We start from the raw sequence: 21,889 nt of genomic DNA on the forward strand, positions 1-21,889 counted from the left end.
CAAGATGAGATATATCTATTATAATTTATATATATTGCTCATTGATAATATAAAATTAATTTTGCAATGCATCGAGGGGGTACAACTAGTTGACTTGACAACAATAGAGGATTCCCCCATCGAACCTCCTCTAGCATACATCAATAAAGTAATATTAATTGATTAAATTGAATTTGTTATTTAAGAATAAATATTGAATTAACAATGATGCGAACCTTGACAATTTGTCGCAAAACCCAACACTCAAGAAGATATTTTCCCAGGATTGAATCGGTTTCGTCACATAATTAAACCTTGACCCGAATCGATATGAAATCGAACAAACCTTGGTATTGAGAATGGTGAACGCCACAAGACAAGCTTGATAAGTTCAAAGATTGTAAACTCAATAGTAAGCAAGCTATTGGTGAAAAATCAGCCAAAAAGTTTTTTTTCATCATGAAATGTTTTGTTTTTATAGCACAATGTCAACTTAACCCTAACTACCCATGACCCAATGGACTTCCAAACTTCCCCAGCCCATTACCTAAGTAACTACCCAAAGCACTAATTAAATTAAAAGAAAAGATGTCACTTGGGCTCAATAAAGTCTAGCCCAATCACAAACAAGATCAAAATCATAAAACTAAAAATCTTAAATACGAACTGAAATGATGTTATTTGGGCCTCCAAATTGAGTTCAACCAGAAAACCTCCAGGTTGTGATTATAGAGCTCGAAACGAGCTTCGCATTGATATATTACAGGCCCCGTAACTCCTCCCGAATCAAAAGTTATGGTCGTTCAAAGTTTGCTCACGCATAAGCTTGGGCCTGAATCAAGTTGATCTCTCTGTTGGCTCCTTCAAGCATCCAGTCATCCTTGAATGAGCTGATCTTAGTCTCCAAGCCCTCCACGAGTCCAACTAAGGCTTGTTGCATCTTCTTAGCTCTGCTCCTCGTAATTGGCCCAATTGGAATATGTAGCGGATCTCTTTGAGGGCTCGATGCCTCTATCAAACAATTTCATGTTATTTTTCAAATGGTGTGTATTGCGCATGGTTAGGTTATCTGGAAGGGTCTGTTCGTTTACATCCCGTATACAAATCCAATCAAACTGAGGACAAAACAACAAATTAAGACCATTCCATCCTCTGTTGCAGAGCGTGAGGAATCTTTTCTCACGTGGTACACTGAAGTTGCAACATTTGATGAGCATGAGGTTTATTTCATTGGAGCTTTGAAAGATTGTTATTAAGTTACACAAGTGGTTTACTGACGATATAAGTTGCTATATCTATTGAATTTGGTTAACTATTTTATATATTTGTCAAAAACTAATGCAATTCAAGTTTTTTTATATTCATTTCAGCATGTAGAATTTTTTTGGTGATATTACATCGACACCAGCACAAGTAGCAAGTCATCATTCCATAGAGTTGGACAATAACCCACACCTTCTTCGTGAGGCATATCGGGATGACATTTGATAGTTGGATTTCCATGTTGCCAGAGGAAACCAGTGGCCCTAACTATTCACGAAAATGGTTGAGGCAGATTATACCTTGAAGTATTGAGACATGTGCCAATAAAACCTTGAAGTATTGAGACATGTCAATAAGACCTTAGACATCTTCATTATTTTGGATCTGTACAAGACAGTCAAGCTCAATTTTTCTTGTTTTCATAGATAATTGAAAGTAGTTTCTGATTAGATCAAGATCACAATGCTCACTCAAAAGTTGGATAAATTCCTCAAATATTGTTTCAGAGAAAATTTTAACCAATTATTTACAATCTCCAACATACTTCATTACGTTGTCATCATGTCGGATTCATTTTTCTTGGAAACGAACAGACGCATAACTAATCATTTTAATTATCAATCCTGCAATGACAAATTTTAGGAAAAAATTAAACATTTATAAAAAAAATCCACAATAACCATTTATTAATATATATGTCACCTCTTATTTCTCAAAATATCTCTACCTATTCCTAATATGTTATTTAAAACCATATTAAAATATTTAATATCAAAATACCTCTCATATTTTTTTAATATTTTATTTAACCCCTTATAATTATTTAATATTTCATTTAACATTCTTATATATTATCTTATCTCAAAATACATCTATTTACTCTTAATGTGCCATTTAAAATAGTCTTAAAATGTTTTATATCAAAATGTCTCTCATATTTGTCTAACATTTCAATTAACCCATTTATAATTATCTAATATTTTATTTAACACTCTCATAAGTTTTCTTATCTCAAAATGCATCCATTTACTCCTAACATGTCATTTAAGACCGTATTAAAATGTTTAATATCAAAATGACTCCCATATTTTTCTATAATTTTATTTAGCACCTATAATTATCTAGCACTTCATTTAACACTCTCATGTGTTACATCTATCTACTCTTAACATGCATTTAAAACCATGTTAAAATATTTAATATCAAAATACCCCTATATTTTTCTAAAATTTTATTTAACCCCTGTAATTATCTAGCATTTCATTTAAAACCCTTATATGTTGCCTTGTATCGAAATGTATTTATCTACTTCTAACATGTCATTTAAAACTGTATTAAAATATTTAATATCAAAATACCCTCGTATTTTTCTAAAATTTTATTTACCCTATAATTATCTAGTATTTCATTTAAAACCCTCATATGTTGTCTTGTATCGAAATGTATTTATCTACTTCTAACATGTCATTTAAAACCGTATTAAAATATTTAATATCAAAATACCCTTCATATTTTTTTAAAATTTTATTTAACCCCCTATAATTATGTAACATTTCTTTAATATCTTTATATGTTGTCTTGTATCGAAATATATCTATTTACTCCTAATATGCTATTTAAAACCATCTTTAAATGTCTAATATCAAAATACCCCTCATATTGTCCTAACATTTCAATTAACCTCTTATAGTTATCTAAGATTTCATATAACACCTTCATATATTGTCTTATATTGAAATACATCCATTTACTCTTAACATATCATTTATAACTATCTTAATGTTTAATATCAAAATACCCCTATATTTTTTTAACACTTGTTTAACCCTCTATAATTATCTAATATTTCATTTAATACCCCTATATTTTGTTTTTAATCAAAATACATCTATCTATTCTTAATATTTCATTTAACATTTTTATATGTTGTCTTGTATTAAAATAAATCCATCTATTCCTAAAATTTTATTTAAATCCTTAATACATTGTGTAATATTAAAATGCCCTTCATTTTTTTTTTGCATTTCATTTAACCCCTAAATTATTATCAAATATCCAAATGCCCCCTTTATATAACATATGAACTAGATTTAAACAAAAAAAATTAAGTTTTGAGTTAAGATTCGTATAAATATTTTTATATCACAAATTATTTTTTTCGATTTAAATTTAAAAATACAAACTTTTTCATTTTGAACGAATTCACAGTAATTAATATTGAGTGAAAATGAGAGTGAAAGTGAGTGTTTGAATGATATGAGAAATGTATGTAATGAAAGTGAAAGTGAGAGGATTTATATAAATGTACTGAAGGGTATGTTTGATATTTTAAAAAATATTTAAGACATTTTTACTTGAAAGTTTGAAAAGTAGGCATTTTTGCTTAGGAATAGGAAAAGTGGGTATTTTTGCTTAACAAAGAGCAAAATGGGCAATTATTTAATTTCCCATAAAATAAAAACTTTTAATATAAAATTACTAAAAGGGTACTACTTAAAATGTGCAAAATTGGAAATTAAAAAAAAAAGAAAATTAGAAAAAAATAAATAAAATTAAGTTGAGGGGCGGCACTTGCATTCCAAGCAGCCAGTCGTTTTCCTGTTGACCAAAATTTTTTAAGTGAAAAGAACTGCTCACCGAAATTATTCACCCAATCGTTTATTTCTGTCACCAAACTTCATAATTTTGAAATGATCGCTAACTTCCCTTTTGACTCCTAATCTTTTTTAATATTACTCTTCATGGTTTACTATTTTAAAAAAATTTCTCGACACCCATTTTCTTTCTTATGGACGCCTGTTATTCTATTCACTAAAAATGTTTTTATGATTCTGATGTAGAATTAATAGACTAATGTTGATATGAATTTGGGACTAAGTTTTAATTTTTTTCTTTTTAGGTAAACGAGTAAATTAGCAAAAATCAACAGGTTCAAAGGAAGATTCGGAAACAGTTTAAACTCATTCTTCACAGGCAAAAGAGAGCAAGGAAACACGAAGGCCTACAAGTCCTGCACACTAAACAACTAAAGCAACAACTCAATTCCTCTTAAAGGTCTATATTGATGATGAAATTAGATATTTGAATTGAGATTTAAATTTGATAGATTTTGAACACTTAAATCAGGGTAATACAAAAGATAAGTTCCTTTTGTACTTTGTAAATAACCCAAAGTTTAGGATTCAATAAACTAGTATTATGAGTTACAAAGCTCGGTTTAAATTGTAAGGTCGGAACAAATTATTAAAAAATTATGATTTTTATTTAATTTAGTTTATAAAATAGTTTGATTTAAATTGATAAATTACAAAAAAATTAATTTTCTGTTTAAGTTATGATTTTAGCAATTTTTGAACTGATCTAAATTATAAATCATATATTTTTAAAATACATATGTGTGTGTATATATATAAAACTATAATTGACAAAATTTTTTAATAAACAATTATATATATAATTTTTTATATTTATTTTGTAATTTTCTTTATATGTATATTATAAATATTTTTTATTTTTATTTTATGTATTTATATTATATCTTAGAAAACTATAATTTAATTAATTTAATTAAATAATATATATTTAAAAGTAAATGATTTTAATATATTCAAACTGTAATTCAAACTTGAGTAAACAATATTTTCTTCAAACTTTTTTTATAAATTTGATTTTAAAAAACTCTCAAATCATATCAAACTAGACTATATACACCCTTTTACATATGGTCAAAGGCTTTTGCTTCAAGCTGATGTCTACTAGGTTGTATGGTTTGTCATAATCTAATTTCTCAGTTTTATTATAAATCTTACATTTACAATTATAAACAATTCATTTCACCCTAAAACCATCACTAGGGTTGAATTCGAATCGAGTTGAGCTTAAACTCGATTCGATTTATATATAATTGAACTCGAACTCGGTTTAAATTCGATTTGACTCGTTTTTTGTTATTAAAACGATATTGTTTTAATATATATTAATTAAAATGATGTCGTCTTATATCAAAATTTTTAATTAAAAATTTGATGAGTAACTCGATCCCAAGCTCGATTGAGCTTGGCTAGGATTGACTTGTTTCAGACTTGTTCGAATCGAGTTTAAACTCAAACTTAAACAGACTCGATTCGAATCTAATCCTAATCACTATTGTGATAAGTGGGTGAGCTCCCGTTAGATTATAGGAATGAATTATCTTTTGAGAGATGATCCACATAAGTAAGGAAGACTTTGTCTAGCTAATTTTAAAACTAATACTTTATTTCATAAAAGGAACACCTATTGTGAACTTCGAATTAAGGTTGTTTCATAATTTTATTGACATTGTTTTATTGCCTGTTAATTGTTCTATTTTGAACTAAAACAATCCAACACTAGCACTTAATAATATAAAATAAATTTTGTGCATACAGATTTAAATATACAATTAGCGTATAGATTATATGTTGTCATATAATTAAATAATTTTATTTTAAAGATAAAATAACACTTATTTATATGATAATATATTATTTATATATCTAATTATATATTTAAAACTATGTATATAGATAGTATTACTGAACGATACACTGAAAAAGAAATGTTGAAACGTAATGGTGCGTATAACAAGGGGGAGATCGTCAATAATTCTAATAGTAGAAACTGGTAGAATTATACTAAAGATTAGGGGTGATTAAGAGTTATACCAAGTTGTTACAAAAAACAACAGTCTCGATCTCAATTCTCAAAATTAAAAAAATAAAATAAAATAAAAAAGAAAAGGAGAACAAGCGACCTTGTTGTGAATTCAAAGCAAAAGACACACGGAAAAGAATAACAACTTATACTTCTTCTTGTTCTCTTTCTGCATATTCTTCGCATCTCTTCTTCTTCTTCTTCTTCTTCTGCCTCCGCCTTTCTCTCGTACTGACCTTTTAAACCACAGCAATTCAAATTCAAAGCAATAAGCTTTCAACATAAGCCGAAGCTGAATCTCAGAAATGCTTCTATTGTCACTGTAACTAACTTGGTGAGATTCGTATCTTTCACGATCTGATTTATGTGAGGTTACGTTTTGCGATTTTACTTCCAGCTTAGATCTGATCTCTTTGTTTGGATCGATGTTGTGGATTTTTGAGATCGTCGTTTTGGCTCTTGGTTTTTCAGTTTGAGAGTTTTGGTTGCGACGTGGCGAGATCTGTTTGGTTCGTTAAGTTTTTGATCTGTTTGGTGGTTCATACAATTGGGAAAAGTGTTTTTCTTTGGTCTTGATTCAAGTTGAGATTTTTTGGTTTTTTTTTCTTGGGAACTGATAATATTGTGGGAATTGATGTCGTTGCTGTGTGTTAGAAAATTTGATTTTGTGATGGTGGATTTGATGACTTTATTGGATTTATTTGTTTTTGGTTGTTTGGGCAGATTCAATTTTTTTACAGAGTATAACAAATTCTTTGGGGGTGAATCGATGAAAAACGGGATGATCGAATGCAGCGTCTGCCATTCCAAATTGGTTCCCCCCACCACCAAATCCGTGTCGAGGGCTTACGATCGCCACAAGAACAGGGCTTCATCAAAGCAACGCGTTCTCAACGTCTTCCTTGTCGTGGGTGATTGTATGCTAGTTGGTCTACAGGTAGTTTTATTCTCCTTTAAATAGTTTATAAATTGTTTCATCAGGTCTAATTATTTGGTTGTTTTGTTGTAACCTTACAATTGTATGCGTTACTTTTGTGCAACATGGTTCCGTATGTTTGTTGCTTTGAACTCTGTAAGGGCTCTTCTTACTTGGAAATCAAGTTCATATACGTAATTGCCTACATGTTTATTTTTGTAACTAACTTTTTCTCTTTCAATTAATATCCTTCTCCTGTGTTTTGCTATGTTTGGGGCAATTGCTACCTTTTGTCTATATTTATTTAATGAGGGTCTCTAGCCATGCTATGATCTCAACTAATAAGTTCTTTTTTTTTTTTTTAATTGACTGACAAATTAAATTTCGAAATGTTATTTGGCAGCCGATTTTGGTGTATATGTCCAAGGTTGATGGCCGTTTCAAGTTTAGCCCTATTAGTGTGAACTTTTTGACCGAGCTTGCGAAAGTTCTATTCGCAATTGTTATGCTTTTGCTCCAGGTATACTTCTTTTTAATTACTCTTCAACGTGGTAAATAACTTGTTTCCTGCATTTTGTCCTCAATTTTCTTTGAATACTTATGAACCCTGCATAAGGAATAAAGGTGCTTTTAAGAGGATGATTTGAAATTGTTGGTTAATTATTTCATACTATTTGTTTCTGCACATTGTAGTGATTGTGTGTCCTTTTAATTATTATTAAAGCTGGATTTAAGTTAGGCAGAAATCAGGGGGTTGCCTTTGGTAGCTGATTCTACTCTGAAGTGAATTGAGATTCATGCTGGAAGTTTCTGAGTGATGTATGCTATGTTTTTATACTGTATATGAGTGTTTAATTGATCCCATTAAGATTTTTGTTAAATCTGCAGGCCAGGCATCAAAAGGTTGGAGAAAAGCCCCTTCTCTCAATGTCCACATTTTTGCAGGTACCAATTTCTTTTTGATGTTGAAATATTTGCATTCAACATATGGATTACGAGGATAAGATTCTCAGATCTAGATATAGCTTTGTAGAGTTCATTGTAAAATTTTTAAGATTGATATAATTTTGTTTATGTATTGTTCTTTTATTTCTATTGTAAGAATGCTGACAGTAAATATCTCCCATTTGATGGCCCGTAATCATAGCAATTTCCTATGACTTTATATTGCAGGCAGCTCGCAGCAATGTTCTTCTTGCTGTTCCAGCCTTTTTATATGCAATCAATAACTATCTAAAATTCATTATGCAGGTATAATTCTTTTTGTTGCTTATCATAGCCAATGTGATACTCTCTATGTTTATAAGCCTTTATGCAAGTTGACTTCATTTTTTGCAAGATTTTGTCTCAAATTGTAGCACCACTTAGTGCATAGGTGCTTATAGGTAGGGCTGGGTTTGAGTTGAGTTGAGCTAAGCTTGAGCTTGGGTAAGCTCAAGTTTGGCTCAGCCAAAAAAAAATCAAAGTCGAGCCTTGGCTTGAGCTTGATGGGCTCCCCCCAATCTGGTTTGAGTTTGGCTCAATTTAAGGGGAGTCGAGTTTGCGTTTGACTACCGTATTGAGCTAAACTCAATTTTGTACTATAGCTGAGCCAAAATCAATCAAAATGACATCGTTTTGATTCATATTTGTAAAAACTTATGTTGTTTTAACTGATTTGAATCGAATTTTTCCATGCTTGCAAACTTTGCTAACCGAATACCCCCAAACTTGAGCTCAACAATATAAAACCCTTAAGCTTAAGTTCGAGCTTGTTTAAACTAATTTAGCTAACCAGCTTGAGTCAACTTGGTTCAAATCCAACCCAACTTATAGGTTTCTTGAAATCTTGCTAAGAGTTGGGATACTACCTACAAAATTTAGAACCTTAAATTTAGTCAAATGAACTGAATTTATCAAATGAGAACAAAAGATTGATGACTTGCCCTCAGTGATAATTGAAAACTGGTTTAATTATTATATTATTGGATATTTGTAAAAATATCTAGTTTCAGCCTAGAAGTCAGTGGTTTAAACAACCTTTGGATTGCATAAATTTCTTGACTAGCAAGGTTAGAGCTCACTAACAGTAGTCTGTTTAGAATTGGATGAACTTGTTAAACTTTCAGGGATTCATAGAAAATAACAGGCATTTTGCAAAAGAACACAATTGACAGACCAAATTTGAACTGAGAGGATGTGTTATAAAAGAACACAAATTGACTAACCTGGCTAACATCTGAGCTAGTAGGTATAGTTGCTGGGGATTTTAAGGCATTTCAGAATCTATGGTTGGTGATTAGCCAGAGTGAATTTAATGGGATTCTTTCTTGTTGGAAATTGATTGTTATAGTATTATAGAGCATATATGTTTTTTATGTTTAATTTCTTAAATTCAAAATCATGATTGTTTGATGCTTTTGTTTATGTTGCAGCTATATTTCAATCCTGCAACTGTAAAAATGCTGAGCAATCTGAAGGTATTTTCATATTTGCAGTGCTATTATTATTGGCTTCTTGGTTATATTACACCCTGCTCAGCTCCTGAGTGTTATTCTTTGCCTAATAGGGACTGGCTTGACTTCATTTTGTTATTCTTTATTACGATTTATGATGTATTTTAAAATTTTCAGTGTGAAGTGGTAGGAAATGAAAACTTATTGAACTTCCTGTCTTTTCATTTAAAGAAAGTTCTTTGTAGCTGTGCGTTAATGTTTTTTAATCACTTTTGTTACTCTTCGAATGGCTAAGGCATTCTTGTTTATTGAATGTAAAATTTCTCTCTCGACTCTCTAGTTTTGGGAATTGCAAAGTCTTAGAAGGGTTTCATCCTGATGCAAGGTCTGACTTGGCAGTTTTTGTTGAATATGAATTTCATACTTGGGGTGTTTGTGCCTTTGGGTTTGCATGAATTTATTTTTTGGGACTTGAAATGGTAGTTATTTTCTCCTATTTAAACAGAGTTTATTTTACGTTGGCTTATAGGCTTCACTTGTTTGGCTTGACCATGAATGTGCAGGTGTTGGTAATTGCAGTTTTATTGAAGATTATAATGAGACGCCGATTTTCCATAATTCAGGTTAGTTCCATATTTTAGATGGATTTATTTCCATATTTAGCTTTTTTGAACATTAGTTGGAAAAATTTTAGTTATAACTCTTTTGCTTTCATTTTTGTCCATGCACATTTCAATTTCATTTTATCTTTTATTATGGTATTTTCTGAAAATTGATTTTTGCCTTTGCTACAGTGGGAAGCACTTGCCCTGTTGCTCATTGGAATTAGTGTAAACCAGTTGCGTTCGTTGCCTGAAGGGACAAGTGCTTTGGGCCTTCCAGTTGCAACTGGTGCATACATCTACACATTGATCTTTGTAAGTGATATGTGTTAATTATTGTTTATGGCAGCACTTGCCCACTTATTTGTCCTGCTTAGTGAAGAGCTGGTATAGCATTCGGTTAGGTTATGCAGTTTTCAAATACACAATGTATTATATTCTTTAAGACATGTTCTGCAAATTGGAGGCTTAGGAGTTCATTTTACAGGTAACAGTTCCATCTTTGGCCTCTGTTTACAATGAATATGCTCTTAAGAGCCAATATGACACAAGCATCTATCTACAGGTGAGATACTGTGATTTATTGAAATTTCTGTGTAGGTTGAGGAAATTATCTGAGAATTTTGGTCTGATTATTATTATTATTTTTTTAATATTTGGATATTAAAGAAGGTATAGTTTCAGCTAGTTATTCTCTAAAATCTTCCTTTGGGTTGCAGAACTTATTTTTATATGGGTATGGTGCGATATTCAACTTTCTAGGTATATTGGTAACTGCCATTATCAAAGGTATGGACCGCATTCTTTCTCTTTTCTGAGTATAAGCAAGTTGAGGTTATATCGTGGAAGGCCTTGAGTTTTTTTTCAACCTTAATATTAAGTTTATTTTATTTTTTTAAATGAAACTCTGATTGAGAATGCAGCTAATATATTCAAATCACGTATGATTGGAGGGAGAAGTGTTGAGCCTGAAATTTGAGAGAAATAGAACTTGAGAGAAGTTTACATTTTTATAAAGCTATTTCAATTGCTTGCAGAGTAGGGTTTGCAATTATAAAAAATAATGAAACTTTGTCTTTCTATTTACATACTTTATGTAAATATATACGTTTTAAAAAAACTCATTTAGTCTTGATATCATGCTGATATTATATTTCGATTTACTTGCCATTATAGTCAGTCTGCATATATATTTTAAGCCTGAATGGGGCCTTTGCCTAAAGATACCTGATGCACACTTTGCTTACATTTTTGTTGAAATTTGAGCTGTTTTCCTTATGCATTTGGAATTTAAATGTTTCAGGTCCTGATAGCTTTGATATCCTACAAGGACATTCAAAAGCTACTATGCTTCTAATTTTTAACAATGCAGCACAAGGAATTTTGTCCTCTTTCTTCTTCAAATATGCAGGTTGCTTTTATTTATCAATTAATGTTTTTTTAGATTGTCATCGCATGTTTCTGTTCAAATTGAATTTAAGGCTATTTTGTACTAAGTTTAGAATAGACATAGGATTTCCTAGAAGCATCTTATAAAAATGTTTCTAATTATATTTTTGCTCTGACAGACCATGTAAGAATATAGTCATTCACAAACTAATTTGTGTTATCATTTATTTTGTTCAGATACAATCTTGAAGAAGTACTCTTCAACAGTTGCCACAATCTTTACAGGCATAGCATCTGCAGCTTTGTTTGGTCATAAATTAACTATGAACTTTATGTTAGGAATTTCTATTGTGTTCATCTCGATGCATCAGGTAACCATGTGTAATAGATTTCTTGAAAAGATGATTTAGTATTAAAATTTGCTATTAATTTTTAGTTGATATTATTGTGCCTTATTTTCTCTGTAGTTCTTTTCACCCCTTTCAAAAGTTAAAGATGAACCTCAGAATGGGATTATGGAATTAAGAGAGGTTGAGGAGAACCACAGGTATTTAGATCCTTTGTTCTGATCTTAATGCATCTCTTGTAAAAATTAGTTGCGTTCTGATGAAAATATGCCAAAAAGCTCCCTACCTCTATTAATTTAGCATCAGATTTGTATTGATTTCTCTCTCTCTTTTCTTTTTTTTTTGGGTGAAAAAATCGCTTGAATATTGGAAATGTAACAGGATATTTTCTCTTTATTTTTAAAATTTATTACTTCCTGTTCAGGTCCAAAGATTCATTTATAAATATGACTGCTGGAGCTAATGAAGAGGTGAATTTTTAGTTGCTTATTTATCCTTTTCTGGTAGAAAGGTTTCCATTGTCGTATGGACTTACATGCTTTCTGTTTCACCATCTTCAGGCTAGTCACCGTGTAGTATCTGATGAGAGACAGCCACTTCTTCCGACTTAGTGTTTTTGGGTATGTATACTAAGTTAACTCCAATGATTATGTTGTATGTTGCAATGCATGCCTAATCACACCTATAAAAGAGATATGGGCTATTTTCTTTCTTCCTGTGACAACAATATTAGTGTCAGAGGCTTTCTTTTCATAGATTATTCTTGGTTTTTTTACTGAATTTTCTCATTGAAACTCATGATTCATCAACAGGTAAATTCATAGTTGAATTATTTGTTGATGGCAACTTTGGATCTATAGCTTAGGGTTGTTAAACTTAACATCTGCTAAAATGCTAACTGGAATTATACTACTGAAATGCATTCTCATTGAAACTTTGGATCTATTGCTGAGGGTTCTTAAAACATAACTTTTGTGAATGCGGTTTCGTTTTTTTACAATGACCTGTTTTTTTATTCACACAAGGTCTTGAGGGTATAATAAAAATTTTAGTGGCACATAAAATTAGAATGTGGAATATGTCTCAAAATCATTCTGTACTTTAAACACTATTACTTGTTCATATTTTACCTTTTTCGAGCAATATGTCTGCATCTTTGAATCTCAAATGGTGACAGGAAGATGTTCTGTTTCTTTATACAGTTTTCACCAATGCACAATATTCATTTCTTTTAATCGGATCAAATATTCATTGGCATATCAAAATTTCATTGCAGGAGTTTTCTTTGAAGACATTCTTTTGGCAGGACACATTGGATTATGGTACAGGAGATAAAATCAGTTCTGAGAATCATCACTCAGTGGAATAATCATTAGAAATATATAAAATTCTTTATGCTTTTTTGAGATCTCTTTTTTACTTCTTGGGACTGGATGACAGAGAGCAATGAGGGTCGTGGCCATGGTGGCAGAGGTTTCAAAAGAGAATACTGAAGAACTTGGTTCCAAGCTCTCCCAAATTCCTCCTGCCCTGACATATATGGTGCTGCCTGCTCTTATTTGTATTCTTTACCTTAGACCAGGAATAGAATTTTTGTCCTCAATATATAATTTTTTAACCTTATATTATTGTTTCTTATAGAAAAAAAAAATATAATTTTGGTTGTGTCCGAGACTATAGTCTAAAATATGGAAAATATCTTTGTTTTCCTACCAATTTTATTGTGCTATTTAAGTGTACCCTGTGAACACTTTTACAACATTCCTTTGGTAGTAATAAATCTTACTTATTCTATTAAATAAACACAATTTTGGGAGTTTTGAGGTATGCCCAAATCTACCTCAAAATGATTTCGTAGGATAGGATGAGTGCTTTTTTTGTTTCAAACACTTTTAAGATTGTTCAGCGGGAAGGGCTGTAAATTCTTGCCCAATTTACTGTTAGATTTGGCTGAATTGAGATCAAATTTGACACTATTCAAGTTTAGTTTGATTTGGGTTAGCTGAGTTTTTGTTATATTAATTTGAGTTTGATCCGATTGAGAAAAAGATACGATTGAGTTTTGGCAATAACACTGAATTATGTCAAAACTTGATTAAATATTGTAATATTTTAATTAATTTATATTGAATTTTTTGAAGTTATGAGTTTAATTAGCAAAGGCCCTTGTACCTGAATTATCAAGGCAAAATCCTGCCTGATATGATGGGTCGTTACTCGAGCAACACAAAACAGTGCGAGTACGAGAGCAGTCCCCACAAGTAACGAACAACGACCCTTTGCTTCCTCCGTCCTCTTTCTCTCTTATTGTCCTTTCCGTTTTCCTTCTTCTTTTCTTCTTCGTTTCCACTTGATGCATGTAACTTTCAACTAAATGACCTCTCTCAGCTCCCCTTCTTTCTCACCCTTTAAATGCCTTCCTAAATTCATCTCCCCCCGCCTCTCCTTCCCCAACCGACGCCGTTCTCGCCGCGCCAAAAGAACCCTCCGCAACCCCCTCCCCAACCACGAACATAACAACAATCCTTTCATTAAGCCTCCAGCAGACTTCGAAAACATTAATTTAGTCCTCGACTTTCACCAGATTTCAGTCCTTTCATCCTCCTCCAAATCCCGCCTCCACCGCTTCCTCTCCTCTGCCGAAGAGGCTTACCACGATCTCAAAACTATTGTAACCCTAGATGATAATGGCAGGATCGTCGTCTCCTGCCGCATGTCTTCGCTTCAGCTCGTGGGCGGGTTCTTGCTCTCTGGGTTTGTCTTGGTGGCCTTTTTTAGGGTTTTGATTAAGCTTGGGTTAGGGTTTAGGGATAGGCTTTGGGTTGGTCAGCCACGTGTTGTGGTTAGAAGAGATAGGAGTCTTGGAGGGAGAGAAGTGGTGGTTGGGACTGAAAAAAATGTGAGGAGTTATAGTAAGCCTCTGGAGAACCCGTTGTCACCGGGTCGAGTGGAAGAATATGGAGTTCCGGGTCGGGTAAGGAAAGGTTTCCGGGTTCGAAAGGAGGAGAGGTTACCCAATTGGTGGCCAGCAATTGTGGCGGCGGAACAGACATTGGTTGTGGACAAAGAGGAGTATCAGAGAGAGGCGAACAGATTGATTCGAGGTTAGTGTTTTTTCATTTGTTTGTTTAATTTAATTGACATTTAGTTCATTTATTTATCTGGTATTTTTCTCTTTTATTCTGAATTTTAAATATAGTTAAAGCTGGCTGTTGACTGGATTCATTGTTGTTTCTTGTTCCAATTGCATTCACAATAAGTATAATTCCTACTTCTTCTGGCAATGTTGGGCCAGTTGTAATAATATTTTCTATTTTTCTTGCAGGTAAGATTAGCCCCTTTTGTTTCATATTTCCATTTCTTTACTTATGATTCTACTTCAAATTCAACTCATGAAGTTGATTTCCAGCTATCATCGACCATAGAACGCATGGACAGGACATTATGGAGGATGATATAATTCAAGTCAGTGCTTTTGTGATCTTTCTGGTGTTATATCATTCGGTTTTTTAATAATGAGTTCTTAGAGTTATCCACTCTTTGCTTATGCTTGCTTAGAATCCAGTTCGAGTTAAAAATTATATTATTTGGGAAGTTGGGCTAGTTTCTCTGAAGGCAAATTGTCAGAGATAATCTGTTTGGACTGCTATATATATAGTCTTCAAGTATGTGTAACTAATTTATGTCATTATTTGTGTGTTTAAGACAAAACGAGGGAGATGAGAAGGGTTGTGCATTTTGTTTTTGTGATTAATTTACAATGGGCATAAACCAAAGTGACATTTTCATTCATGCATGGAAAACATGATTGGTGTAGTCATATTTTCTTATATGTGTGAGTGGTCTCTGTTTCATTCTATACATATGAAGCCATTTATAATCTTATTTCTTCCTTCTCTTCCCTTCCTGTTTTTGTTAAGCTTTTTCATCTTATTAATGTTTATATTTATTTTAAGCTATGCTATAGTATTTTTAAAAAGGTTCCATACTTAACCTTAAAGTAACAATTTTTACTTTATTTGCTTATTTTTTCTCGAATTATCTTACAAACTAGCAATATGCCATTTTGATTAGATGATAGAATTTGAACTAATTTTATAGTTTCATTCTTTAATTTAATAATTGTAATATGTGGTAAAAAAATTTCAATTGCGTCAGCTGATCCTTCGATGTGCACTGGACTTCTTTTGCCTGTATGGATGAGCAGTTACGTCGACTATGCAGGGCATCTGGAGTACGGGTCTCCATTGACACAATAAATACACGAGATTCCTTATACCGCACTTCTATTGATTTCGTTCTAAACGTGTGTAGCCGGTAAGTGAATTTAATTCACTTAATCATTATTCAGTTGTACTGGTTTTCTCTTGGTTTAACTTGTTTGAGAACTTTGCAGGGAGGTTGGTGAACCTACCTCTGTTTATGTAGATGGTGAAGATGCCCGACAATTCGTCGCTGGTCTTGCTGATAACATTGGGCTTGAAAACTCTCGTGCGGCAAGGATGGTGTCTGCGGCTGTTGCTGCACGCACACGTTCATGTTTGTTGCAGGCATGGGTAAGGTCCCCAACTCTCTTTCTTAGATGTCCTAGCTTTTTGAACCGAAACAATTTTGCTTTTTGTTTTTCTACCACTTGCAAACAGAAAGTATAGGCTTATCTGGAGTCAGGGTTAAATTCTGTTTATGTTTATGTTTAGAATACAGATCTGAAATTCTGTTCTTTAGGGAGGTCTTTAATATTTAACGCTTTTGGATGATATTTATGGTATAATTTATTCTGTCAGGATAACAAAAAAAGGGTGATCTATTATGAGATTACCCAATCTTGCTGATTCATTGATGGGATATTGGGGATTGATGTTTCTTTGTTGCAATGGTCATGAAACAACAGTAGCTTTCTTTCTTTTAAAAATAAATGTAAGGAATGCTATGTATAAGACCTGTCTTTAAATCATTGTTTCCTTTTATCTGTAACAGATCTTTGAATTGAGGTTGCTAATTGGCACATTTTTTCCCTCTGAAAGACACTTAAGTGATAGTTGTTACAGCTCGCTAAACTTTCTATTTGTTGATTGTATTTCTTCTTTGCAGGAACTAGTTGTAATTGTTTTAAATGCTAATGTTTTAACTGGTATACATTTTGCAGGCTTTGGAAATGCAGGGAAACCATTTTGAAGCAGTGTCGGAGCTGTCAAAGATATGTCATATTCTTCGTATTTTTCCTCCTAAAGAGTCCTCTGTATGTTCTTGTTTTTCTTAGTCACAAATTTAAAGGTTATTTGATAATATATCCTTTTATATTTATAATACATTTGATATCAAAAGCAAGATTTTTTTTAAAAAGAGGAATTTAAAGATGCAGAAAGATTTGAAGTAGCCTTCCACAGGGAAATAAGAAGGAAAAACCTGAAACAGACCTTAGTATCTACTAGAAACTAAAACGACCTATCATCATGCTTGTTATCTAATTAAAAGAGATGAAGGGGGATGGGGCCATTTATACTATGAGCTGCATAGCCTGTACTTGGGTATAAGCCTGTTCAAAATATTGTTATAGCTACTCTAGATGAATGTCTACCGACCAATCTTCTGGTGGATGGTTTTGTTCATTTTTTCTGTTCTGTATATAACAAAATTTTTCTTTTATATGACCTTCTCTGATTAATGATGGATGTGCTTCTGCAGCCTGAGATGGAGATGGTGGCACGAGGCCTGGAGAAACTCTTGAAAGTGGAGCAGAGGGAATATTTAATGAATATGCTTGTTGGAATTTGCAGTGAAGAGAGTCATAGAACAGCGGCAGAAGCTTTGGGCTTGGTATGTCTACATTTTGTTTCTCTTAATTTGGTTTCCAGAAAATGCTCAATGAACAGAAAGTTTTACCTTTCAGCATATTTATGAAAATTTAGCCAAAGTTCTCTCCATAGAAAACCATTCAGCTTTACTGTCGTAGGATATGTATGTTTGATTGACTTATGTTTAGCCACATATCTAGGGTGCTTTTTGTGCTGATAATGAGGAGGAATATGTGTTTTCTTCTCTGGTATGAAACTTTATAAAAATAATGTTGAGTGAAAAGAATTTAAAAGAATTGAATAAGCTAGATTTTACAAAGAGTTGGATAAGCTATCTATAGAATGTTATTCTCTGAGCACTTGATATATTTAGGTACTAAAGACTCTAATCTAATCTCACTTGAGCACAGATAACTAATTAGAAGACTTGGTGTCCCTGAAACCAAACTGATATAATAGAAAGATTGTGATGCTGTCTTTTCTGGTGAATGAAAAAGGAAAGCATTTATTTGAACTCTGAAGACACCATGTTAGGAAAGCCTCTTCAGCGTAAAATTGACTTAATCAAGTTCTGTGAAGGATCATCTCCTTCGTAATAGTAAAAAAAATTCTGTTTCTCCTAATTCAAATAACCTTAATATAGCCATCACCATACAACTATGTAACATCCTAGGTCTCTTTCATTTGAAGGCCCCCTTGCTACATAAAGTGTTTTGTTGCAGTAAAATTCCATGCTACTGTCACAAAGCACTATCAACCAGTCGATCTGTTTTCTTTACTTAATCACTTCACCTTGTATACCCGTTAGCATGGCTTGATTCAGCAGGCAATGTTGCAAGCTGTTTTTGCAGCATCTTATCTCCCTTTTGTGTGTTGACCTTAAGAGTAAAACTACTAGGTGGAATGGGATTTCTAGTTGTGTCTTTTTTATCTCAGTTACAGTTTAGTTGTGACATAAATCCTGTATATTCTGTTGTTTGTAGGTACTCTCTCCTGAAGGGCATGGTGATCAGCATGAAAAAAACATACATGAAAATTAAATTCTTATGGATACAGTTTATTTTTGTATATTGCTGCTTTTTCTTTGCAGTTAATTGTGTACCTTAGACAGTTTAATAATCTCATAAATTATTCCAAATACTAAATGCAATAATAAAATCTTATAATTTCAATTATGTGTGGGTTCATTTTTTCTGGTTTGATCTTTATTGGATCTTATAATTCTTTAAGAATCAACCTTAAATAGATGATCCATCAGTTTGTATTTATCTCTCCTATCCAAAGTCCATTAATTTTGATTTGAGTAGTGATATTTAGGGTAATTAATTAAAATAACCTTTTTTAAAGGGTTATACAAAAATAATCTTCATTGTTTATACTTTTATAGCCAACATATTAGGGAGGAAATTACTCTCTTACATAAAATTGTCTTTGAATTAGTTTGATCTATTTTAAAACCTGCATAAACTCTACATAAAGAATAATCATCGCATTTATACAACTCTCACCAATCTCAAGCATTATGTTGGATTTTCATTTTTGATTGTTTAGGGTGTAGAGATTTACTTGTGTTTGTATTGAAAATAGAGATGTTATAGATATGTAATTGTAAGTTTTTTCTATACTAGGTTTTATTTGTGAAATAAATTAAATTGATCATGTTATTGATAAGTTGTATGAATGTTACTGTGATTGAAGAGGATTCGAATTGAATATTTAATTCACTATTTTTTTACAAAATTTTCATCGTGCATGATTTGTTTCTAAGAAGTCTACATAGTGGAAGCCAATGAAGGTGGAGGGTTAAATGACATTTGCCATTCCTATGGCGCATGGTGGGTACCTATGGAATTTTATATTTTGATAATTAAGTTATTATGTGAGGTACGCATGGTGATGGTAATTAAAATTTTGTTACGTGTAAATTATGCAAATTATAGATTTTGGTGTGATGTACATGGTGGGGGTAATTAAAAATTTTCGGAAGTAGGGCTGATTGAAATTTTATATTAGACATGAGTGATCCACAAGTCGAGCTCATTAAAATTTGCCATGCATGACGCGTAGCTGGGTATGCATTTTTTATGTAGATATCTATATGTATGGAATTTCGTGTGGATTACAATTTTTCTATCTAAATATGTGTGGTGTATGTGAGACGTGTGAAATTTCGAGCCTAATTAATAAATTCACGTTGTAATTAGCGAATTATCTATGTTTGTCATACACATACACACACACACACACACATATATATATATATATATATATATATATATGATTCTCTTATCAAACTCCAATTAACCATCCATATTATATAATGCTATATTTTTTAATTTTTTCCTTTAATAAAGCCAAGTTGTGTTATAAAAGATACCAAATAATATCGTGTTCAATAAATTATATAAAACTCAACCCAAATTGTATCAAGTTACATTTTTTTACTTTTAAAATAAAAAATTCCTTACAATCTCATTTTTTCTCTCTTTTATATTTTTATTGCTCACTATCAAATCATTATTTTATCCTTCAATGCACATTGGTGGCCTAATCAAGATAAGAAATTCATTATTTTGTCACATTTATATAAAAAAGTCCTCTAATGATAGCTTTTTGTCTTTGTTATTTTAATTGTAAGGAAAACATGAATTTGATTGGTAGTGGTATGATACATATATATATATATATATATATATTCTCTATCATTCGACATTAGATTCTTATCTTGTGGAGAAATACAAATTTGATTATCTTATTTCGTAACACAAACATTACGGCTTAAAGTTTTTTTCAATTAGGGCAAATGATCTAGGATAAAATATAACTTTTAGAGATATTGTATGATTTCTATAATTTTTTTTTTAATTTAGGATTCAGGATTCTTTTTATTAATATTTGTTTTAAAAGTTGTGACTTATTAATTAGCTATGTTATGTATTTGTGAGATTATAACTGAATATTCTGACTATGTATTTTGTTTGAAAGTAGACTATAATTTGAAAATTGATTATATATCATGTTATTTTAAGTCTAATAGCCACGTAAATACTTTGATTCGAAATATTATATTAATTTTAGTGATGTGTTCCGAGAAAAGTACTAAAATTAAGATTGACAATGACACATTTTTTAAAATGTAATATTGATGATACGTCGTATTAAGCCTATATATATATTCCATATTTTTTTCGTATCTAAATTGTATGACTGTACTTTATAAACATGTTTTTCATCATTTATTGTATCATATCTATATAATTTTGTATCATTGTTTTTCGTTCTTGCATTTACTAAGTAGGATTTCGAGCAAAAAGAATTTAATAATTTTTTTTCAAATTTTTATTTTGTTTATTTGGATGTTTGATTATGACAAATATTATAAGAATTAATTGAATTGTTAAATTTTTTATTGCAGAATATTGCTTCTAGCTATAAAAAGGCATCAAAGTTTGGTTAGGCAAGTTTGAGAGCGATTGAGAAATATACAACTTCTCACCACTACTAAGCACAAATGGCCACGTAGGGCTACTGTGATAACATTTATAATATGTAACACAAGAATGCATTATTACTATGATTAGGATCATTTTATCATCCTGGACACTTCTTCAAGTAATTTTTTCTATAATAAAGTTCATATATTGTTTGTGTTGGATCCTTAGGTATTTTGATGGTTATAAAAATATAAGTTAAAATTGCTAACAAGTTTAAAGAATGTGTTAAAGTATTACAAATTGGACAAAATGTGAAAAATATAGGAATTAACATTGAAACGATCAGTAGTTAAAGATGAATGCTCAGTACTAGGCAAAAAATTGACTTGATAATCAGTTTGTTCATCACTTATTCCTTTACACATTGATGTCTCTAGAATTATGAAATAATTCCATTTGAGCAAGAACGATCACTAAAAATAATATACCACTTGTTTTGTACCGTTTTCAAGTTGAGAACAAAGAAGGTGCTTGGTAATGTGCTCGCTCCTATGGAGTCAACACAATCAAAGTCAAGGCTAAGGAAATAAAGATCAAAGCCTTTTTATCAACTGCTCAAAGATGCATACCGACCATTCATAGTGCAAAATAAAGTTGATATGAAAGTCACTACCCCTCTCGTTCATGCCTTTGTGATTTTGAAGAATTAAAATTCGAAGAGAGGAATGACCGGTGGTTCAAAGCATATTGAATGTTACTTTGTGACACGAGCATTTAAAGCCGATCGTTGTGAACTTTGACCAAGGTTGACCATTGGCTGAAATTGGTGATACCGACTGTTCCAACAAATGGTTCTTAAGAGCAAATTATCTCTTTCTGAAGTCAACGACTAGTTTTTCAAGTTCAACGATATTATTATGATTTCAACCACACAAAACCTACAAACTGAGCTCATTTGAAGTGAAGAAGGGTTAGACATTACATTGCAACTCTCTTAAACTAATTTATTCTAAGCTCAGTCCAATCTTTTTCTCTCACAAAGCAAAACTCATACA

General features: G+C 31.7%; 2 protein-coding genes across 4 annotated transcripts; both read left to right on the top strand.

Annotated features, from left to right (window-relative positions):
- The first annotated feature begins 6,018 nt into the window (after positions 1-6,018).
- Positions 6,019-13,408, top strand: LOC123220828 (CMP-sialic acid transporter 2-like). 2 transcript variants are annotated; one of them, XR_006503153.1, is made up of 17 exons: positions 6,019-6,250; positions 6,640-6,853; positions 7,236-7,352; positions 7,721-7,777; positions 8,006-8,083; positions 9,247-9,291; positions 9,831-9,890; positions 10,062-10,184; positions 10,357-10,434; positions 10,589-10,658; positions 11,173-11,280; positions 11,496-11,629; positions 11,726-11,805; positions 12,030-12,075; positions 12,166-12,225; positions 12,882-12,927; positions 13,046-13,408. XR_006503153.1 is itself a non-coding variant. In XM_044643413.1 (16 exons), the coding sequence occupies exons 2-15, from the start codon at positions 6,686-6,688 to the stop codon at positions 12,214-12,216; spliced, it is 1,215 nt and encodes a 404-aa protein (XP_044499348.1). In that variant the 5' UTR covers positions 6,019-6,250; positions 6,640-6,685; the 3' UTR covers positions 12,217-12,225; positions 12,882-13,408. The 2 variants fall into 2 exon arrangements, 1 of the variants encoding a protein (XP_044499348.1); XM_044643413.1 differs by having other exon boundaries at positions 12,882-13,408.
- A 378-nt stretch (positions 13,409-13,786) lies between these two features.
- Positions 13,787-20,994, top strand: LOC123220827. 2 transcript variants are annotated; one of them, XM_044643412.1, is made up of 8 exons: positions 13,787-14,709; positions 15,015-15,070; positions 15,813-15,922; positions 16,002-16,161; positions 16,752-16,844; positions 17,291-17,422; positions 18,384-18,456; positions 20,816-20,994. In XM_044643412.1, the coding sequence occupies exons 1-7, from the start codon at positions 13,980-13,982 to the stop codon at positions 18,438-18,440; spliced, it is 1,338 nt and encodes a 445-aa protein (XP_044499347.1). In that variant the 5' UTR covers positions 13,787-13,979; the 3' UTR covers positions 18,441-18,456; positions 20,816-20,994. The 2 variants fall into 2 exon arrangements, with proteins under 2 accessions (XP_044499347.1, XP_044499346.1); XM_044643411.1 differs by lacking the exon at positions 20,816-20,994 and having other exon boundaries at positions 18,384-18,575.
- Positions 20,995-21,889: the final 895 nt, after the last annotated feature.

The sequence above is a fragment of the Mangifera indica genome, chromosome 7 (assembly GCF_011075055.1).
Source record: "Mangifera indica cultivar Alphonso chromosome 7, CATAS_Mindica_2.1, whole genome shotgun sequence".
In the NCBI taxonomy this organism is placed as follows: domain Eukaryota; kingdom Viridiplantae; phylum Streptophyta; class Magnoliopsida; order Sapindales; family Anacardiaceae; genus Mangifera; species Mangifera indica.

Excerpts from the sequence above, each read along its gene's own strand:
- LOC123220828 (XM_044643413.1), top strand. The coding sequence starts at position 6,686 with ATGAAAAACGGGATGATCGAATGCAGCGTCTGCCATTCCAAATTGGTT. Across the intron at positions 10,185-10,356 it reads ACATCTACACATTGATCTTT|GTAACAGTTCCATCTTTGGC; the intron begins GTAAGTGATATG and ends TTCATTTTACAG. Across the intron at positions 11,806-12,029 it reads GAGGTTGAGGAGAACCACAG|GTCCAAAGATTCATTTATAA; the intron begins GTATTTAGATCC and ends CTTCCTGTTCAG.
- LOC123220827 (XM_044643412.1), top strand. The coding sequence starts at position 13,980 with ATGACCTCTCTCAGCTCCCCTTCTTTCTCACCCTTTAAATGCCTTCCT. Across the intron at positions 15,071-15,812 it reads TGGAGGATGATATAATTCAA|TTACGTCGACTATGCAGGGC; the intron begins GTCAGTGCTTTT and ends ATGGATGAGCAG. Across the intron at positions 16,162-16,751 it reads CATGTTTGTTGCAGGCATGG|GCTTTGGAAATGCAGGGAAA; the intron begins GTAAGGTCCCCA and ends TACATTTTGCAG.